The sequence below is a fragment of the Chaetodon trifascialis genome, chromosome 13 (assembly GCF_039877785.1).
Source record: "Chaetodon trifascialis isolate fChaTrf1 chromosome 13, fChaTrf1.hap1, whole genome shotgun sequence".
NCBI classification, from domain to species: Eukaryota; Metazoa; Chordata; class Actinopteri; order Chaetodontiformes; family Chaetodontidae; genus Chaetodon; species Chaetodon trifascialis.
This window is the reverse complement of record NC_092068.1, coordinates 26,677,003-26,696,595: the sequence shown is the minus strand read 5'-3', so window position 1 is coordinate 26,696,595 and position 19,593 is coordinate 26,677,003. Positions and strand designations below refer to the sequence as shown.

The following is a 19,593-nucleotide window of genomic DNA, read 5'->3' as shown; positions in this document are numbered from 1 at the left end:
GACAGGAGGACAGGAAGACAGGAGGAGAGGGGGAGAGGAGGACAGGAGCAGAGGGGGAGAGGACGACAGGAGGACAGGAAGACAGGAGGAGAGGGGGAGAGGGGGAGAGGAGGACAGGAGCAGAGGGGGAGAGGACGACAGGAGGACAGGAAGACAGGAGGAGAGGGGGAGAGGAGGACAGGAGCAGAGGGGGAGAGGAGGACAGGAAGACAGGAGGAGAGGGGGAGAGGAGGACAGGAGGAGAGGGGGAGAGGAGGACAGGAGGACAGGAAGACAGGAGGAGAGGGGGAGAGGAGGACAGGAGCAGAGGGGGAGAGGACGACAGGAGGACAGGAAGACAGGAGGAGAGGGGGAGAGGAGGACAGGAGCAGAGGGGGAGAGGAGGACAGGAGGACAGGAAGACAGGGGGAGAGGGGGAGAGGAGGACAGGAGGAAAGGGGGAGAGGAGGACAGGAGGACAGGAAGACAGGGGGAGAGGAGGACAGGAAGACAGGACGACAGGAGGACAGGAAGACAGGAGGAGAGGACAGGAGGAGAGGGGGAGAGGAGGACAGGAAGACAGGAGGAGAGGGGGAGAGGAGGACAGGAAGATAGGAGGAGAGGGGGAGAGGAGGACAGGAGGAGAGGAGGAGAGGGGGAGAGGAGGACAGGAGGAGAGGGGGTGAGGAGGACAGGAAGACAGGAGGAGAGGGGGAGAGGAGGACAGGAGGAGAGGAGGAGAGGAAGACAGGAGGAGAGGACAGGAGGAGAGGAGGACAGGAAGACAGGAGGAGGGGGGAGAGGAGGACAGGAAGACAGGAGGAGAGGGGGAGAGGAGGACAGGAGGAGAGGAGGACAGGAAGACAGGAAGACAGGAAGACAGGGGGAGAGGAGGACAGGAAGACAGGACGACAGGAGGACAGGAAGACAGGAGGAGAGGACAGGAGGAGAGGACAGGAGGAGAGGACAGGAAGACAGGAGGAGAGGGGGAGAGGAGGACAGGAGGAGAGGAGGACAGGAAGACAGGAGGAGAGGAAGACAGGAAGACAGGAGGAGAGGACAGGAGGAGAGGAGAAGAGGAGGAGAGGAGGACAGGAGGAGAGGACAGGAGGACAGGAGGAGAGGAGAAGAGGAGGAGAGGAGGACAGGAAGACAGGAGGAGAGGAGGACAGGAGGAGAGGAGAAGAGGAGGAGAGGAGGACAGGAGGAGAGGAGGACAGGAGGAGAGGAGAAGAGGGGGAGAGGAGGACAGGAGCAGAGGGGGAGAGGAGGACAGGAGCAGAGGGGGAGAGGAGGACAGGAGCAGAGGGGGAGAGGAAGACGAGCCCGGACGGTTCATCACTGATGGACGCAGTGCTTTAAACGACGACCTTTCCCTCCACATGAGCTAAACACGGCTGCTATGACCTCTGTGGTCCAACACAACCACTGGGTGTGGTCAGGTGTGTTACCTGTGGCCACGCCCACCTGTGATGTAACACGCCACTGCTGCAGTCACCACTAATGGGCAGTGCAGGCTGGATTATTAGACTGAACGTACCTGATTAACAATAAGATTAAAAACTAATGAATCCTAACCTTGTGGGTTTTGATCTGAGTTTTGTGTTTTCGGAGCTTTTCCTCGTTAGAAACTGACTTTTCTGACTCAACAGAGCAGATTTTTGCTGATTTTCTGTGCCTCAGACATTTTGTTTGTTTTAATGACAGAGCTGAGCAGCTGCAGGGGAAGGAGAATATCTGCTCCATCAGATCAGTTATTTGTGAGCTTCAATTACAAATTTGTCTGCTCAATTTCCGCGATTTAGTCATTAATCCTCCCAAATTAATAATAATCCTCAACCTTGAAAGACTCCATTTCCTGCCTAAAGTCTCTGTTAAGAAAGGCAGCAAACACGCCTCCAAATGAAATGCTGTCTGGTCACTTTTCGAGCTTCTTATTTTGACTTTGGGCAGTTTGTGTCCTCTCTGTGGAACAGGTTTAAGGACTCGATCAGACCTCTGAGCTGAGCAGTTTTCACGTCTGTTGGTTTCATGTGTGCGATAAGTCCTAATGTTCAGGTCACACATGTTAGCATGAGTATTTTCCAGGGACTGAAATGTGTTTCCCGCACACTTTTCCTCCTTATTTGCATTTTCATGAGGACCTAATGACCAAAGTGAGGCAGTTGCCAAGTGCCGCCTCCACCTACACGGTATGCAGATGAGCCCCGCTCTGCCATATGCGAGCACTTGTTAGGAGAGCTCCCAGATGTGGCTCCTTTTAACAGGTGCTCAAGACCCGTTTCTGCATCGATCTGCAGCTCGAACGCCGCAGTGGAAACACAACGCAACACAATCCCAGAGAGCTGCTCCACTCGACACGTGACTCCTTTGATGCCTGCTCGCCGAGGAAGCTGTAGCGTCATCTTCCATGTCGCCATGCTCAATTATCTCCCCCGCTAATCAGTCGCCATCAGCCTGGAAACAACAAGGCGCCTTGTAAACGTCTCCTTCTGTGAGACAACTAATGTGTTTGTTAAGCTGACTGCAGGAAAGCGTCCCAGTGCCTCACATCAACATCAGGGAGTAAAAGATTTTTACAAATATGAAATAATGTGACAGCGTATGATTACAGCTCTATTTCCAGCCTCAGATTACAGGTCAGGTAAGAAGTGTGACACCTGTCTTTGTGCGTCTGTCATGTAAAGACGTTTTTCAGTTTCCAGAGAAGAATGAAAAGCTGCTGCCTGCTCAGACCACATCGCCAAATACGCTCCAGGCTTCATGATGAAGTGACTGTTTCCAGGGCAAGTCGACGGTCCACGACAGAGTGCCAGCCAATCACAAATGTCCACCACACAGGACGTCCTGTTTCAGTCTGGATCAGCTCCATAAAACCCTGCACTCCCTCAAAGATGGCCGCCGCCAACACGTAAACGCGAGGCTCTCGAAACACGCTGATGTGGAGCTGTCGTGGACGTTAGCGTGACCGCTCTCCGTGTTCCCGCACGGCCTGATTCACCCGCTGACTTCCTGTCCGCTCAGATGAGCAGCACTCACAGTTCGCTCGCCTCGTCCAGCCTATGGAACACGATCCTGCCCGAGAGACGCGTCTGATGCCCCCGCTCCTCCTGTGTGTGCGTGTGTGTGAGCGTGTTTGTGTGTGTGTGTGTGTGTTTGTGTGTGCGTGCCAGATATCTGATTAGGAGAGGCCTCCTGTTTAATGGCGGCAGGCACAGATAAATAAGTGACTGAGCACTGAGCGGCAAATCAAATCAGCCGACCAATCACAGCAGCCCTGAGTTGGCCTGCAGCAGCGCGGCCGCTCACCTCTGACGGGAGGCGTTTAATCAGCTCGCCTGCAGGCCGAACACACGGAGGGACACAAAGAGTGAGGCGGAGGACGGACACAGAAGAAAGAGGACACGAGAAGACGCCGCACAAACAACAAATGAGCGTTTAGAAGAGCAGAAAGTGTGTTTTTGTCTCCTGCTGTCGATTCTAATTCAGCGTCCGTGAAGCGAGGAGGGAAAAAATGGCTGCTCATCGCCGCTGATTTTCAAACTTACTGCAGTCCTTTCTTGTTGAGATAACGCTTTCTGCTAAATTATAAACAGAGATGTTCAAATTAGAAACAGTTATGGTCTCCAGTTACACAACTTCTGGCGAAATTAACAGTTCTTTCAAGACAGAGCGATGAGGAGAGAAAGTGGGTCATGTTCCCATAATGTTTGTGTGCTCGATCAATAAAACATGGTTCTTTGATTAGAGACGAATCCGGGCCGCTCCTAGTTTGTGGAAAATTGGTGTCAGAATGAAAAAAACTACAGCGATGATCTATATTTGCCTGTTTCATATCTCACATTTGGATTTATTTCCATATTGGACGCCGTCCTCATAACATGATCTCCATTGATTTTCTGCACTCTCATAATCGAACTCTGTGGAAAAATGAGATGCTCAACATTTGCAAAATGTTCAAAAATAATGAAAGTGAAGCTCTGAAAGTCCAACATTTAAAGTTATTAAAGTCTAATCTCACAAACTGGAGAGAACAAATAAAGCTTTCAGATTAGTAATCTGTATCATACATCTCTCCTGCTTCCTGTGTAAAACTCGTGGAGCAGCTAATGTGTCCCTGAGCGACCTGCTGAAGGGATCCTGCTCCCGTCCCTGATCCTGATCCTGCTCCTGCCGCTGATCCTGATCCTGCTCCTGCCCCGATCCTGATCTTGATCCTGCCCCTGAACACTCCTCTACAAACATTTAAACCTGGCCCGCTCTGCTAAATGTTGTGTCATGATGGTGAGCGCGAGGACGAAGGTGCAAGGTCAGCGTGACAGAACCAATCAAAATCTGTTCCAGCAGAACGGCCGATCCCAACACCTCCCCATGCCTTCCAACCAGCCCCCGTCTCCCGGCTGACGTCAGGTGGCCGCCGGGGAAACACTCACAGGTCACATTAGCGCGTGTGCTCACACTGTATGTGAGCCAGTTCCATCCAGCTTTGCCTGCTAGCTCTGCGAGGTGAGGACATGCTGCAGTGAGGACACCGATCCGTCCATGAGACTTTCAGCTTTTCTCTCAGCTGAAAATGTCAAAAACCTTGACATTGTTGGCTTCAATGTTGATGGAAACTGTTCTCTGAAGACAAGGAGAGGCTTCCACAGAGGAAAGAGGAGACATCTAATGTGAGTCAGAGAGTCCACAGCAGAGACGTGCAGCGTGGACAGCCTGCGGGTCCTCTGAAGGACCTGACATCCAGACCACGTGCAGCGGCGAGTGTGTGAATCAGAGAGTGTGTTTGTGTTTCACTGCCACAAACAATAACATCAAACCAGGACGCAGACATCAGACCTGCACACAGCTGAAGGCTCAGACCAGATCCTCCCAGTTCACCCCGAGTACTACAACTACACACTACAACTACACACTACACACTACTACTACAGTACTACTTCTGCAGCAGAGTCAGATTAATGCGTTATTCCAACATGATTAACATATTCATGCTCCTCATCACTGCAAAGCTCAGAGACTGTCCAGAACAGAGACGACTTTAACTGATTCCTCCTGCGTGAACACACACAGCCGACGTCTGTGTTCGCTGGTCGGGGAGGAAGTCTGAGGCGGGAGGAGAGGGAAGGTCAGAGGGCATGAGAAGCATCCCCACAGGGAGTCATCCAGAACTGCTCCACACTTCCTGACATCTGGCCAGTCGTCGTGGTGACCGCTGTTTCTTCCTCTGTGTGTGTGTGTGTGTGTGTGTGTGTGTTCAGGCCTCTTCCATCAAACGTATCAGGCCGGGTCATTACCAACTCTCAGGACCATTTCTCATCCTCGTCCTGCTCTGGCGTCAGAAGCCACCAAGGTCACAGGACCGGACGCCGAGCGCTCCTCGAGTTACACCGAGCCGGTCTGAGCCGGCGGCGAGATCGGCCTCATCGCGGTAATTATCATATCACCTTTCAGGCAGCAGATATATGGAGCTCTGATAATGCAGCATTAATGGGAAACGCATATGAGGGGAGCGGTCGATGGACAAATGACCCGTAACGAGCTGCAGGATGCTCGTCTACAAACGCCGGCGTTGATACGCAGCACTCTGTGATAACATGAGCTGATGGGGATTGAGCTTCCAAATAACGCTCCCACCTGATGCCGCGTTGAGTTTATGTTGGACTAAATGGGTCGAATCTTTATTTCTTCCCTCGACGCACCATCAGACCGTTTAAGGATCAAAGACGTCACAGCAGAGCGCTCACATTTCAGACGTCTCTGCTGTTTTCAGCCACGTTCAGGTTTGACGAGACGACAGCTGTCACGTCCCACGATGGACAGAAAGAAGGTTTCACTGCCCCACACGCTTCCTGATCATCCTCTTCCTCCTCACTGTGGGATAACTGGAACACATCGTTACAACTCGATTCTGAGCTTCAGTAGTTATGATGAAGTGATGATGATGATGATGAAGAACAGACTGAGGCGTCCCAGGCTGACGTCACCTGTCTGAGGACACGTCTAGCGTTGGTTTGAGATGTTTAAAGAATCCGTCCTTTGAGTTTTCTGATGGATGTCTTGCTGATGAAGATGAGTTCAGAAATCAAACAGTTCAAAATGAGTTTGTCCGTGAGGCCCGCTTCATGTCTCCAAACCGTCTTAACTCTGCATTTTCCTTTAACTTTTCCCCGACTGCTTATGTAACCATTTATCATCTCTCCGTCCCTCAGTCCATCCACCCGTCCGTCCTCTGCTTTACGTCTTTATCTGACTCCAGACCTGCTGTCCTTCTGCCTCAATCCGTCAATTAGTCGTTGTGCATTTTGTCAACGCTGGACGCTTTGCCTGTACGGGGTCTGGGCATCACTTAAGCAGCCAGTCTGTCCTCACTCTCCCTAATTCCTCCATTCTGTCACTTCCTGACTCCATCCATCAGCACGCAGCCCAAACCCCCCATGACAGTCATCTTAAAATATCACCGCTAAAAGTCTACTTCAATTTAATGGATCATAAGGCCGGAGCGTGAATATTTAGTGTGTGTGGCTGCCGCCTGGAGATTTAATCCGCTGCTGCATAATTGATGGAGAGACATTGGAAAACTCACAGATCATTAAATGTGATGGCAGATTTTCCAAACACTTCTCAGAGTAGTTTATGTTCAGCGTTCTGTCAGAGCGGTATGTTCTACAGGAGACCGCTCCAGAGAGAGGAAGATGACGATGAGGAGGATGAGGATGAGGATGGAGCAAACCACACTGTGTGCTTCACCTTGTTCAGAAACTTTAATCATTTTAGCTTTTGAAACCTTAAAGCACTCAAACTGAGCAGCGTTTAACTTGTAAACAGGAAACACTGAGCAAACTAAACGTCTCCTGAAGTTAATAATAAACTGAGAGTTTTGTTCTCTGTTCTGTAAAAAACTGCTCTCAGCAAACACGAGAAACACGAGTTTGATAAATGTGTGTTTACTGGGAGCCGATGTTTGTTTGAGTAAACATCATAAAGTCTCTGGCCTGTGCTGTCGTTTTAATATCCCATCACGCTGAACAGATGTGCGTCCTGTCTTCTTATTATTCACTGATTCGTTGTAGAACTTCATTATTCCCAAAAGAAAAGTGATTTACAGTGCAAGCACACGAATAATAAGCATACAAATTAAAGACAAAAGCCATTTCACAGAGAGCACAACAAACAGTGGAAAACCAAAAAGATCAGATGGATCTGCCTGCTGCTCTCAGCTGGTGATTCAGACTCGCTCTAACGAGGCGGTCAACATGGCTCATCATCGTCGTCATCATCATCATCATCAGCGGCAGACTTCCCTTCACAGTAAACAGAACAAGAAGGAGCAAACACTTCCCTCAGTCCTCTGTCTGTCTCTCTGTCTCTGTCTGTCTGTCTGTCTCTCTGTCTGTGTCTGTCTGTCTGTCTCTGTCTGTCTCTCTGTCTGTCTCTGTGTGTCTGTCTCTGTCTCTGTGTGTGTGTGTGTGTGTGTGTGTGTGTGTGTGTGTCCGTCTGTCTGTCTGTCTGTGTGTGTGTCCGTCTGTCTGTGTGTGTGTGTGTGTGTGTGTGTGTGTGTGTCTGTCTGTCTGTCTGTGTGTGTCCGTCTGTCCGTCTGTGTGTGTGTGTGTGTGTGTGTGTGTGTGTGTGTGTGTGTGTGTGTCCGTCTGTCCGTCTGTCTGTCTGCAGTGGAGCAATGAGCTGATGATCTAATCAGACTGTTCAGGACGTCCGACCCCCACAGACCAAAGTGTCCTTGGGTGAGATGCTGAATCCTGGCTTGATCAGGTGAAGGTAAAGGGGAGGGTCACGTCAGGAGGGGCTTCCGGCATAAAGAGCCTGAGCTAAATCAAAAATGTGGTGCCAAAACTCAGATTTCCACGGAGGGTTCGGGTGGAGCCCAGATGAAAACGGGTGAGAGCAGCCAAAAGAAACTTGATTGTGGACTGACAGAAGACACACTTTGAAGACAGCCACTGGGAGCGTGTGATGGACATTTCTCTACAGTGATAACCAATAATGAGTTAAAATGACTGTAAACATCATCGTCCCTCCTCCTCCTCACAACCACACCCCATGCACACGCCCCTCCCCCGAGCCTCTGACCTGGATCTTGATTGGCCAGCTGAAGTTGGACACGTAGACGTAGAAGGTGATGTTGTGGTGAAGCCTGAAGTTGAACTTCTCACAGGAGAAGCTGTCCCGGTGCTCCTTGATGTTGGTCCTCGCTATGATGGGCATCTCTTCACCGGAGATGGTGCCAGCTGTGAGGGACGGACAGCAGAGGGGACACGTCACAGGCCGGAGGACAGCTGAACAATCCAGTTTACCATCACATCAATGCTATTCATGACATTCGAATGCTGTGTCAGCAAAAACAAACAGCTTTCCAGTTTAAAGGTCTGCAGCCACACGAGAGCAGCACAGAGAGGGTCAGAGAGGGACCACCAGCCGGGCTGCCTTCACTGACAGCAGCATGTAAAAGAGGAAAGGAAAACAGTGCAGGTCTAACACATCGAGGCGTTTCTTTCATCTCAACAGGCAAATGATTTCCATGACACCTCGCGGTGATTCAGAGGCAGCTTGTAAATTCCTGTCAGCGCTGAAGAGGTCTGACTTCAGGATCCTTCAGCGTGTTATCAGCACTGCTGTGTTAATGGCTGAGCTTTTCAGACTCTGTGAATAAAATATTTCCACCTCCTGCTTCATCAGGGCCATTAAACACTCTGTAATAGTCACACACACACTAACACACACACACACGGTCCCAAACTGAAGATGCTCTGGGCCCCAAGACACTGAGTGTGAAAGCAGAGAGCTTTTATCTTAATTGAAATCAGGAGGGAAAAGTATAAAATGCCTTCTGCCAAAATTCAAAACAGCGTCTCATGTGTTCTGTCAAGAGGGGGAACCCGCGGGGGACAAACAGGAAGTGGATGTGACCGTTTTCCTTGAGGACACTTGGCCACCAATAACGGATCCTGACTGATATCTTTACAGACGAGCAGCTAAATGACAGAAAGAGACTCAACAATCAAATTCCATTTCTCTTACAGCTCACTTAAAGTTTCATTTGACACTGAAATGTCTAAAAATGTCCCATTATAACAACTAGTGCCCTTTTTAAAGAGGACACTGCTCATAGCTGCTTTAGCTCTGCTGCTCATCTTCGCTGACGGCTCCAAACACGGCAGGAGAAGAAAGCAAAACGGCTTCAGGGAAACGAAGCGGAGCATAAATATGTGAACGTGACTTTTACCTGTTGAGCTTAAGGACCAAGTGATGTTGAGGTTGAAGTTGTTCGAGGCGTTGATGGACATGTCCAGGTTCTTGTTGGCCTGCACAGACAGACAAAAGAAGGACAGAGGAGGCTTCATTGCTGAGGACATGAAGCAGCACTGATGAGCAGAGGAAGAGGAACACTGCAGGAAGAGCAAAGGATGGAGGTTTGAGATGCCCCCAGACGCTGCTGCTGCTCTGCAGCTCATCTTCCTCAGAGCAGACACACCTTTTCTCTTCATCAAGCCCAGCAGGATTCTTTGCTAAAACATTTCTGACTCCATCCGTCTTCACCTCATCTTCACTTTGGGCAAATACGAACCTGCCGGCCTCTTTGTGCCTCGTTCCATTGATTTCTGTCTGCAACGCTGCATTGAAATTCTACTCTGAGCTGATCTGAACACACCTTCAGGTGCTGAGGAGGAAAAACAGGTCACATCAAATTTAGCCGTCTCGCTCGCTCGCTCCTGCGTTTAGAGACGTTCTGCAGCTTCTTTAAAAACCTCTTTGGGGCGTCCTGCTGATCACATGGAGAAACCCTCACTTCACCTGTTCAATGTCTGCTGCGGGACGTCTCCATGTCTCTGTCCACATCATGAGAGTGAAAGATGGAATATGGAAATACTAAATTTAACATGGAGCAGAAGTGTCCCCGTGTGCCTGAGCGCATGTTTACCTGCTCAGGTGTAGCCATGAAGTTGATGGCGGTGTAGTAGCGGTCATCTTCCTGCAGCAGGCTGAAGGTAAACTGGTAGTCGATCAACAGGTTGTCTGGGGGACAGAGAGAGATGAAGACAGACGAGCAGGGACAGAAGAAGAGATTTACATTAATCATCTCATCACTGCTCTGCTTCAGCCAGCCGATGACGTTCTTCATTATGATTCAGCTCGTCCTGATCTCATATCAGTCCAAATAAAACCTCCATTCCAGCTCATTTTATTGACGACGCCATCGAGCGCAGGCAGATTTATGACAGTAAAAACACAGAGATGGCGAGCTGAGTCGATATTCAATTAGATGAATCAGGCGACGGCGGAGGAGCTTTGGCCAAAGACCTCAATCTGTGTGTTACAATCACACCAAAGCACGAGCAGGAGTCTCACAATGAGGACGCCATTTTCTTAGCCGAGCAAACGCTTTGATCAATAGAACATGAGAGTCTCAATAATAACACTCTCTGAGATTTAATCAGTTCTGAAAGCCGCTCCCGGAAGCCGCTCTTTGTTAGCCAGACAATGGCTGACGTACAGAGGGAATCACGGTGATTCAACATCTGGACGGACAGCAGGAGCCACGCTGGGTCACCTTGTCTGCCTGCCTGATGGGGGAGGAGGGGGGGGGGAGGGGGGAGGAAAGAGGGAATGGAGGAGAGATGCAGCTATGTGGCCATGAGAGGATGCTTTTTCAGTTAATCAGCATGACTGCTGAGTGCTAACCCTTTAGGTGTGTGTGTGTGTGTGTGTGTGTGTGTGTGTGTGTGTGTGTGTGTGTGTGCCCGCATCCAAGGGCAGCTCAGGTTAAAACAGACTCAGGCAGGAAACAGGATGTTCTTTCATTTTCTGCTCAAAGAGACGTTGATGTTTCTGACCATCAGCCATCGTTGTGTTTTAATTCTCCACCGAAACTGAGCGTCAGTCAGCTGACCTGAGCTGTACCAGGTAAAGGTAAAGAGAAAAGACAACCAGGTAAAGAGAAGTGAAGGAGAAAAAAAACACTGTCAGTGTGCCACATCTGTTAACCCACAACTGGTTTATGCCTGCAGCAGGAAACCAGTAAAACAAGTACACTGTGAGTTTAGTGAACAGCAGACGACGTTCCGTCATCTCTGCTGCAGCATCAGTACATGCAAACATGGACTTCAGCTTTAACGAGCTCTCAGACAAACTACCTATAAGCCTGATTCCAGAAAAGTCCAGCTGCGTAATAAATAAACTGGAAGTGACCATTCGTTAACTGACCTGAGAACAGCTCAGAGTCAGTATATTTAATGTCTCTCCTCATCAGCCTCAGTGATTTCTGTAAATGTCTCTTACTGTGAATCTGATGCAGCAACACGTTTCACAGACTGAAAGATGTGGAACGCTCCAGAAACACCTGTTTGGATCATTCCACAGGTAAACAGGCTCACTGGTAACAGGTGAGAGCATCATGAACGGGTATGAAAGGGGGATCTGGGTTGTAAATACATCGATCTACTGACCCTCTGTTTCTCTTCTGATACTAACTCACTTTGTGTAGCTGACTGGTGGACACTGAGGGCATTTACTCAAATACTGCAGAAGAATGTTGAAGTATTAGTACTTTAGATACTACTGCTGATGACACTCGGGACTTGGTGTCGCTACTTCAAGTAAAAGATCCGATTTTTCCACCTTCTGCTAAAGTGTCTAAAACAATCACTCTTCTCTGGCTTAATCAAATAAATCGAATTGTACAAGTTTAAAAAGGTCAGACTTTGGGATAATAACAGTCCACTGGGTTCAGCTGTTGCATCACTGCCCAAATTCTTCACAGAGGAGCAGTTCATCTGTCAGTGGACGGAGGACGGAGGACAGGCGGCGGGACGCTGCGAGGACGTTTCTGGAAAAGAACGCTCACTGCTGTTTCAGGTAATCTACAGCCATCCTGCACTGAGCGGCAGCCAGCAGCAGAGACGCAGCGAGAGCTTTTCAAGCTACAGAGCAGAAAAACTTTGTGTCACACTCTGCGGGGGGGTTTAGTCATCGCCCTCCTCTCAGCTGTAAAGTCCCGGGGCGTCACCAAGACGAAAGCAAATGATGTTCGACAAACACCCTTGTTTTGTTCAGCCTTCATGGCGAGTTAGCCCAAACAGCAGATATCATCAGATCAAAGACAATATTTTTCCTTAACATCCCCCCCCCCCCCCCCCCCAGGCAGACGTGCACTGCTGCTGCTGCTCAGTTGTTTATCCCATAAGGGTCATCAGATAACTTCAGAGTATTTGGGTTTTCTTTATACTTTGTAAAGGGGACAGGGACTGTGTGTGTGTGTGTGTGTGTGTGTGTGTGTGTGTGTGTGTGTGTGTGTGTGTGTGCATATCTGCATGTACAGTATGTTTGTGCGTTTTGCTCTCTATGCATCCACTATGTGTGATGGCATGCGTCTACTTGTCTGTGCACCTGTGTGTGCACCTGTGTGTGCAGGTGTGTGTGCATCTGTGTGTGCAGGTGTGTGTGCAGGTGTGTGTTCGTCTGTGTGGTTAAACAGACAAATGAGAACAAAGCACAAAGACGTTGCACCAGTCCCTCTGTGTGCTCCCAGTACGTTAGGTTTGAAGGCTGCTGGGAAACGCGAGCGTCAGCCAGGTTTAAAAGTTCACCTCAGCTAATTACAAATCCCATCTGAGAAATCTCACAGCAGCTTCACTTCGTCTCAATTACACGCACACAGGTGCAAACTCTCGCTGTGGATGAATCGAGGTATCACTGAAGGTATTAACGATCCCCAGGTGAGCGGGAACAGAAAATAGTTCATGTCAGTTTCTCAGGTTCACAGATGGGTGATCTTATTACCATACTACGTAAGCTGATTCAGCCCAAATGAAACCAAACACTGACGGTGGGGAATGAGGAGGCAGCAGAGGAAGCCCCCACCCGGAGCGCAGCCTGATATTCAAACAGAAATCCAGAACAAACGTGAACTCACCTGCGACGTCAGTCTGTCAGAATGTCTCGCTGAGGTTTCATTTAATGCTTGTTAACAGCTTATTATTTCCCATTTGTAACACCCCCCTGAGGGAGCGCAGCCAGGCGACAGAGCACCGCCAGGCGACAGAGCACCGCCTCGCTGAGAAAACAGGTGACGAGGACAACACACATCCTCCGGCAGGCCGAAACGGAGGTCAAGGTAACCTGGAGGTAATGTATGCATGAGGTCAGCTGACCCCGATTTGTCAGACACGCCCTCTGCTTTAACAGGGCAGTGATCTGAGAGACGGATGGTCACACAGGCCACAACAGCAGCGTCTCAGCTGGACACATTTACGAACTGAGCACGCAAGAAGCCAGTATGAACACACGAAATCAGTGTGTTCACAACAACGCAAATCTGTGTACATGTACACTCATGGACACGCATACTCACTGCCATCGACCAGTCAACAATTAGGAATACTGTATATTCTTTTATGTACAATCCACAGATGCATCAACTCTGACAAAAGTTACAGTCTGTGGGATGTGTACTGGACAGCAGTGCAGTGATGCTGGTATGTTTCTGGTAAATCTGGTCTATGTGTGTGTGTGTGTGTGTGTGTGTGTGTGTGTGTGTGTGTGTGTGTGTGTGTGTGTGTGTGTGTGTGCGTGTGCGTGTGCGTGTGCGTGTGCGTGCGTGTGTGCGCCTGTCCTCCCTAAATGTCACGCGCTGTATTAACACGTATCAAACTGATCTAAAATCAGTCAGAATATTTAATAGTGTGTCAGGGTAACTGTTGGGTTGGTTTTAAGGATTTTGGCCTGATAGGACCAATTATTGGGAGCTGGACAGACGTCCAGATGGACTGCCTGTCAGCAAATATTGAGGCATCGTGGACTGACACCAAATGGCGGTCTAATGAAGGGCCTGAGGACAGAGACGCTGCTGAGTGCTGAACGATCGCTGCCATGCAGAGGTCTGCCTGGGCCCCAGCAGCCACTGCTTCCACTCGTCGTCTCTGATGTGGCTGCTCTGATCGCTCACAGCGCTGGAAGAAGAAACGAATCACATCTGGATGAAACTGGAGACACGACAGTTCAGCCTCTCCACCTCTGCCTCCAGAACTTGGACATCATTATTCAGTCCCATCTCGTGCGGTCGGTCACTAATTGTCCTTTTAATTGCGATTGTGAGGCTGTCAGTAAACATCGGAGCCGCCGCTGCTCAGCCCCACTCAGCTTTCCCAGCAGGCCTGAGGGCGGCGAGCGGCGCTGACTGTGGTCTGACTGGCCTTAGCTGGTAATTCGACTGACTGCTGGTCTCTCCAGTGGAAGTGGCGGGACGCTCGGTGGCCGTCCCTAATTAGGCGTCCCTCGTAGCTGACTGTGATGGAATGTGACAGCGCTTCATTAAAGCGTTGTCCTGCTGGCGCCTGCTCATAAATGCTGGCCTGGCTGGGGGCAAACTCATTAAACAGCAAAGTTGCTTTTCATCAATTGACTGGTGGTTCAATATGACAGAGTTAACTGAACCAAAGCGTCACTCTGCACTTCGTCCCCGCGTGAGATGAAGAGCGCTGCGGTCCATAGCTGCACGCTCGCATTCATCATCTGATGAAAACACGTCACCAACACGAGCTTCAGCGCGTCACTCCGTCAGCAGCTGTGACAAACGGCCGCTTCGAATTTCACCTCGTGAGAACTTTGTCAACATCACCGTGAAAGGTGCAGTCACTAAACCTCTCAGGTGTGTAGCTGAGATCAAAATGAAGTCTGGACAGGGTGTGGTCCCAGTGAGGGCGCCAGAAGAGGCGGGGTCGAACAATCGGAGGGACAATCCCTGTTATTTGTCACACAGCAACATCCACATGCACACACACGCCGTGCACTGGTGAAACTTGTCCTCCGCCTTTAACCCATCCTGGTCGTCGTTCCTCCACGGCAGACCAGGAGCGGTGGGCTGCCATCCAACCGGTACCGGGGTCCCCATCTCTTTAGTGGGGGTATTTTACGGAGGATACCCCGGGTGAACACGGGGACAACATGCAAACTCCACACAGAAAGGCCCTCGAGCAGCAGGCACCGAAGGCATGGTGGATTCGAACCGGGACCTTCTAGCTGTGAGGCAATAGTGTTACCACTTGTGCCACTGTACCACCAAGCAGGGAAGGAGCCATTGGCCAATCAACTCATGGCCCCGTCCCACATTTGTTTTAGATCACGGATCAACGTATAGCAGCTTCAATCATTGGGTAAAACTGGAGACCATTTCACAATAACTGACCTCACATGGTCAACCTTTGACCTTCGCAGCACTGACGTGTGTGTTTGATGAGATGTTCCCTCATCTGATACAAGGAACGTACAACATTCACCATGGTTAGATGTCAACCACTGGCCAGAGATCAGCTGGCTGAAAGAACATGAATGAATGTCCAAGGACACTTGGACACTTCGTGTGTCCTGCATGTCCATCACTGATCTGAGATCAGCAGAGCAGCAGACTCTGGACTCTGCTCAGAGGTGATCACAGACTGTCTGTAGCTGCTTCATTGATGGAGCTGTTTCAGAGCTTGAGCTGCTTACAGGAGTGTGACTGGAGGCCAAGTTGGAGGTGCGTATGGTCCAAACGCTAAAATCAAGAAAATGCTAGCCACACATCAATCAACAAACAAACAAACAAACAAACAAAAATCTAGTGTGAACCGAGCTGAAGTGTTTTGCTCTCTGAAATGTTCGACTGCTCTGACGTTTGGCAGGTTTGAGTTTGTTTGCATCTCTCAACAGTCAGCGTGTCTTTAAACCACGAAAGCGACCTTTTCCTGAACCCATCAGCCTTTTAGTTTCCTAAACATCACAGACGGCACATTAGAAAACATGAGCTGCTTTTCGCCTATCTTATTGTTAATTATCTGACAGCTGCAGCCTCAGCAGACTGGTTGAACTGGTTTTGTCAGATGTATCTGTGATGACAGCACGGCTCCACGCCATGTGACCCCTCACGCCCCACCATGAACTGAGCACAGACAGTCCGTCACTCAGTCTGATCACCGTTCATGTTCAGTGGCTCTGCCTTCAGCTGACTTTGACAAAGTTCGTCTGCGTCAGAGGAAAAGAAGCCGACAGAAGAAGAAGACAGTCGACGGCTGGACGTCTGATTCAGAGCAGATGTCGAGAGGGCTGGACTCACGATATTCAGCTGCTCAACCTGGAGTGCTTGTTTGCTTTAGATGATGGATTTCTATTCAGCCTTAAGGAGTTTGAGGCAAGCGCTTAACCTCCATTCTTGGTCTTCTGCCTTTGTGTCAGGAAGCAGACGAGCCGTCAGTCGATGCAGTGACTTTAGAAAGCGTGGAGCGTGCTGACACTGCAGGGCTGGTCGACAGGCTGAAGCCGTGTCACTGCGAGCTCCCGTCCTCATGGTGGTGGTTTAAAGTGAAGCAACGTTTACTCCTCAGCCTGTGTTGCTGGTTGCTCACAGCGCTCTAATCATTAAGTGACATGCTCACAATCATCTTCCTTCAACGCCACAGGTTCACCTGCCACCAATACAAGTGACCAACCAAGGGGCCGGTGTGCAGGGGGATTGTGGGATACACAGAAGAACTCTGAACATGGACCTTCAGCTCTGATCTGAGTGACCCGTGACTGATTTTCAGCTCTGTCCTCCAAACCTGGCCAGAAGGCAGCAGCACTCAGGCTTCAGATGAGACTCAGGATTTGGATTGAGACAGGCCATTATTCCCAGTCCCAGTCCCTGTGCTGGTTTCAGCTGGGGCCTTCGTACTGACCCACATTAGTTCTTAAAAATGCCTAAATATGGGACATGAGTGTTGGCACATTTATGCACTCTGTTAACCACGACATCAGCTGAAATTGACCAGTTCAGACCATCCACAGACCAACACTGACATCACCGTCCTCACGCTGCAGCTAACCTCACCGCCGTCAGCTGTGTGATGATGTTTCATCATCAAAGGAAATCCACAGGTGGTTCAGACTTCTCAAACTTCTGCTGTAAACCTGTTGGAACCAGCAAGGACAACAGCTCTCAAACACTCTGTACGTTATTTTACAAGACAGAGATAAAGCTTTTATCAGCTCTCTCCTTCCAATGACATTTAAGGCTAATATTGACCTCAGCCGCTATTGTGCTGCTTTCCTCAGACCACGCGGAAATGGATGGCTTTTAAATGTGCAGTTCACACACGCTATCTCAGTGCACGGCGTGCGAGGACGGCGTGCGAGGACGACGTGTGCGCTCATGCGTGTGCTCCTGAGTGCGCTTGCTCTTATTCAAACAAAGCTAACCCCGTTCCACAGACAGCAGAAAAGATAATGTCACGTTAATGACGGAGCAGAACGTGGTCAAATACATGAGAAAAAACAGGCTCCAGCTCAGCTGCAGCCATAAAGACATAAAGGAGCTGTGCACCCACAGACTTCAGCAGCCATTCAACCTGCGTGTGTGTGTGTGTGCGTGTTTCCATTAACTAAAGCCCTTCATGACGCCCGGCAGGGCACTGCATTGGTGCCATCTAGTGCTTTCAAAGCTCCGGCCTGAATCCAGCACAAAGGGTGAAACCACGCCATGCATGAACTTCAAAATGAAGGGAAGTGACTCACCTCAGATGATGTCACAGGTTCAGACTTAGATTTCTGGCCCTCACAGGAAGTGGTTCGTGCTCCCAAATGTTAGCTGGAACATTTATCTGAACCAAACTTCAGGGAAAGCATTTTCAGACAAAAGCTCCGTGGCGCTGGAGGTGAACCCGTGTTGTCATACCCTTGAACAGAAGTCGTTCTGTGATCAAAGGCGTGTTCGAGGTGACCGGTGCAATCTGCGCCACGACTCTTCTGATTGCTGCATCCTTTCAAGCCTCCCTCATTGAAACAATGATAGCCTCGCTCGAGCTGGAGGGCTATTGACATTGGCAGGACTTGAACTTTATTCCAGTGTGTTATAATATTAAAACTGATGACGGCAATTCACAGACTGCGAGTGTGTGTGTGTGTGTGTGAGAGACGGAGATGCAGAGCGAGCGAGCGTGTGCCACAAAACATCTGTTTTGACTGCAGCCCTCCTCCTCCGTCTGCCCTTTAAAAGGAAAACCAGCAATTTGTTGCAAATGGGCGAAGTCAATGTGCTCCCTGCGAGCATCTGGACTCAGGAGAACAAAGCGCTGGACCGAAGCACTTTCTCTCACAACCAACTGTGACGCAGCGTTAAAATGATCCTGATATTTAATCAGTGATTCACCTCCCTGTGTTTGTCTTAGAAACAACCACAGCAGCCCTGAACGACTGATGGGACAATCCTGTCTGTCCCCCAGTGACACACTCCCTGTCCTCATGTCAAAAATGAACTTTCACCCTCTCTCAAAGGCAGAATGAAACTGTGGTGCGCTCACTGATTCTTATGCTTCCTCATAGATTGAAAACTGCTGTCAGCTGTTATTCTGCCTCCACTCAGCGAAGTCAGGCCGTTCAGTTCAGTTTACTCTACCTCATCATCCCAGAAAAACAAAAAAAGCACAGGCACAGAATCAATAAGCAATATACTTTTCTAGATACGTATCAGACTCTTGAGACCCCGTCTTCAGAAATTATTAGTGTGTGTTGTATTTGTACTCAGTCGTGTCCCTCTGTGTGCTGAGCAGCTCCAGTCATGTCGTCAACAGTCGAGGCTAACACTCTGCTCTGGTGTCAAAGCTCCTAAACTCTGCTTAAAGTTGTTTTTTAAGAAACGTTCAGGCACAACTGTGAGCATCTGGAGCAAAGTGAGCTCATCAGATCTGACCCATGACATCAAAACACTCATTTGTTCATGACAGTTAGCATTAATGCTCACTGTTGTGTGTGAGAGGCTAGCAGGGTTAGCCTCTGTGTGTGGATACAGTCCTGATGATCACTGCACACAGATGGACACTCTGTGTGTGTGTGTGTGTGTGTGTGTGTGTGTGTGTGTGTGTGTGTGTGTGCGTGTGTGTGTGTGTGTGTGCATGCGTGCGTGCGTGCGTGACTCAGGTGTGGCGGCGGCAGGATACTTACAATAACATGTTCCTCTGAGGGGGTTGCCAAGGTAACGGTTCTCTGAGTCACATCTGGAGCGACGCGGGGAAGGAGAGACAGGTGGAGAGGAAGACAAAGAGGAAGAGGAGGAATAACGTCATTAGCATTCAGCGAAGGTTGAGCTTTACAAAGACACGTCCTGGTGCTGGAGTGTGTGTGCGTGTGTGTGGTGGTGGTGGGGGGGGTCAGGTGCCCCCTTGCTGCAGGTGCTGTCTTCCTCCACCTCTTTGCGAGGTGATTTCCCCTGACAGGCCTGTCTAGCCATTGCTGCTCTCTTTTTCCCAGGGGCCCTCCACGCACACACACTCATACACACTCATACACACACACACACACACACTCACACTCACACACACACACACACACACACACACACACACACACACACACACACACACACACACACACACACACACACACACACACACACACACACACCTGGAGAGAACACCTTGAACTGAGCACTAGACAGCCTATACCTGTGTGGTGTGTCATGCTAACCTCCTGAAGTACAGATTCAGGCAGATCGGAGGGTCCCTGGTTTCTGGACGGGCTGCAAAATGTTGATTCAGACAAAACAATCGAGCAAACATCTATGTGAAAACCAAACGGTCACTCCCTGAGAAGGTC

At 49.7% G+C, this 19,593-nt stretch overlaps 1 protein-coding gene across 2 annotated transcripts in view; it reads right to left on the bottom strand.

Moving 5' to 3' along the window:
* Positions 1–19,593, bottom strand: part of atrnl1a (attractin-like 1a) — a 206,239-nt gene that overhangs the window by 91,915 nt on the left and 94,731 nt on the right. For both annotated transcript variants that reach the window (XM_070977907.1, XM_070977908.1), the window contains 4 exons: positions 18,943–18,995; positions 9,914–10,008; positions 9,218–9,296; positions 8,065–8,222 (listed from right to left, as the gene is read on the bottom strand). In XM_070977907.1, the coding sequence (XP_070834008.1) occupies positions 8,065–8,222; positions 9,218–9,296; positions 9,914–10,008; positions 18,943–18,995 (385 nt within the window). The remainder of the gene's footprint in view (positions 1–8,064; positions 8,223–9,217; positions 9,297–9,913; positions 10,009–18,942; positions 18,996–19,593) is intronic.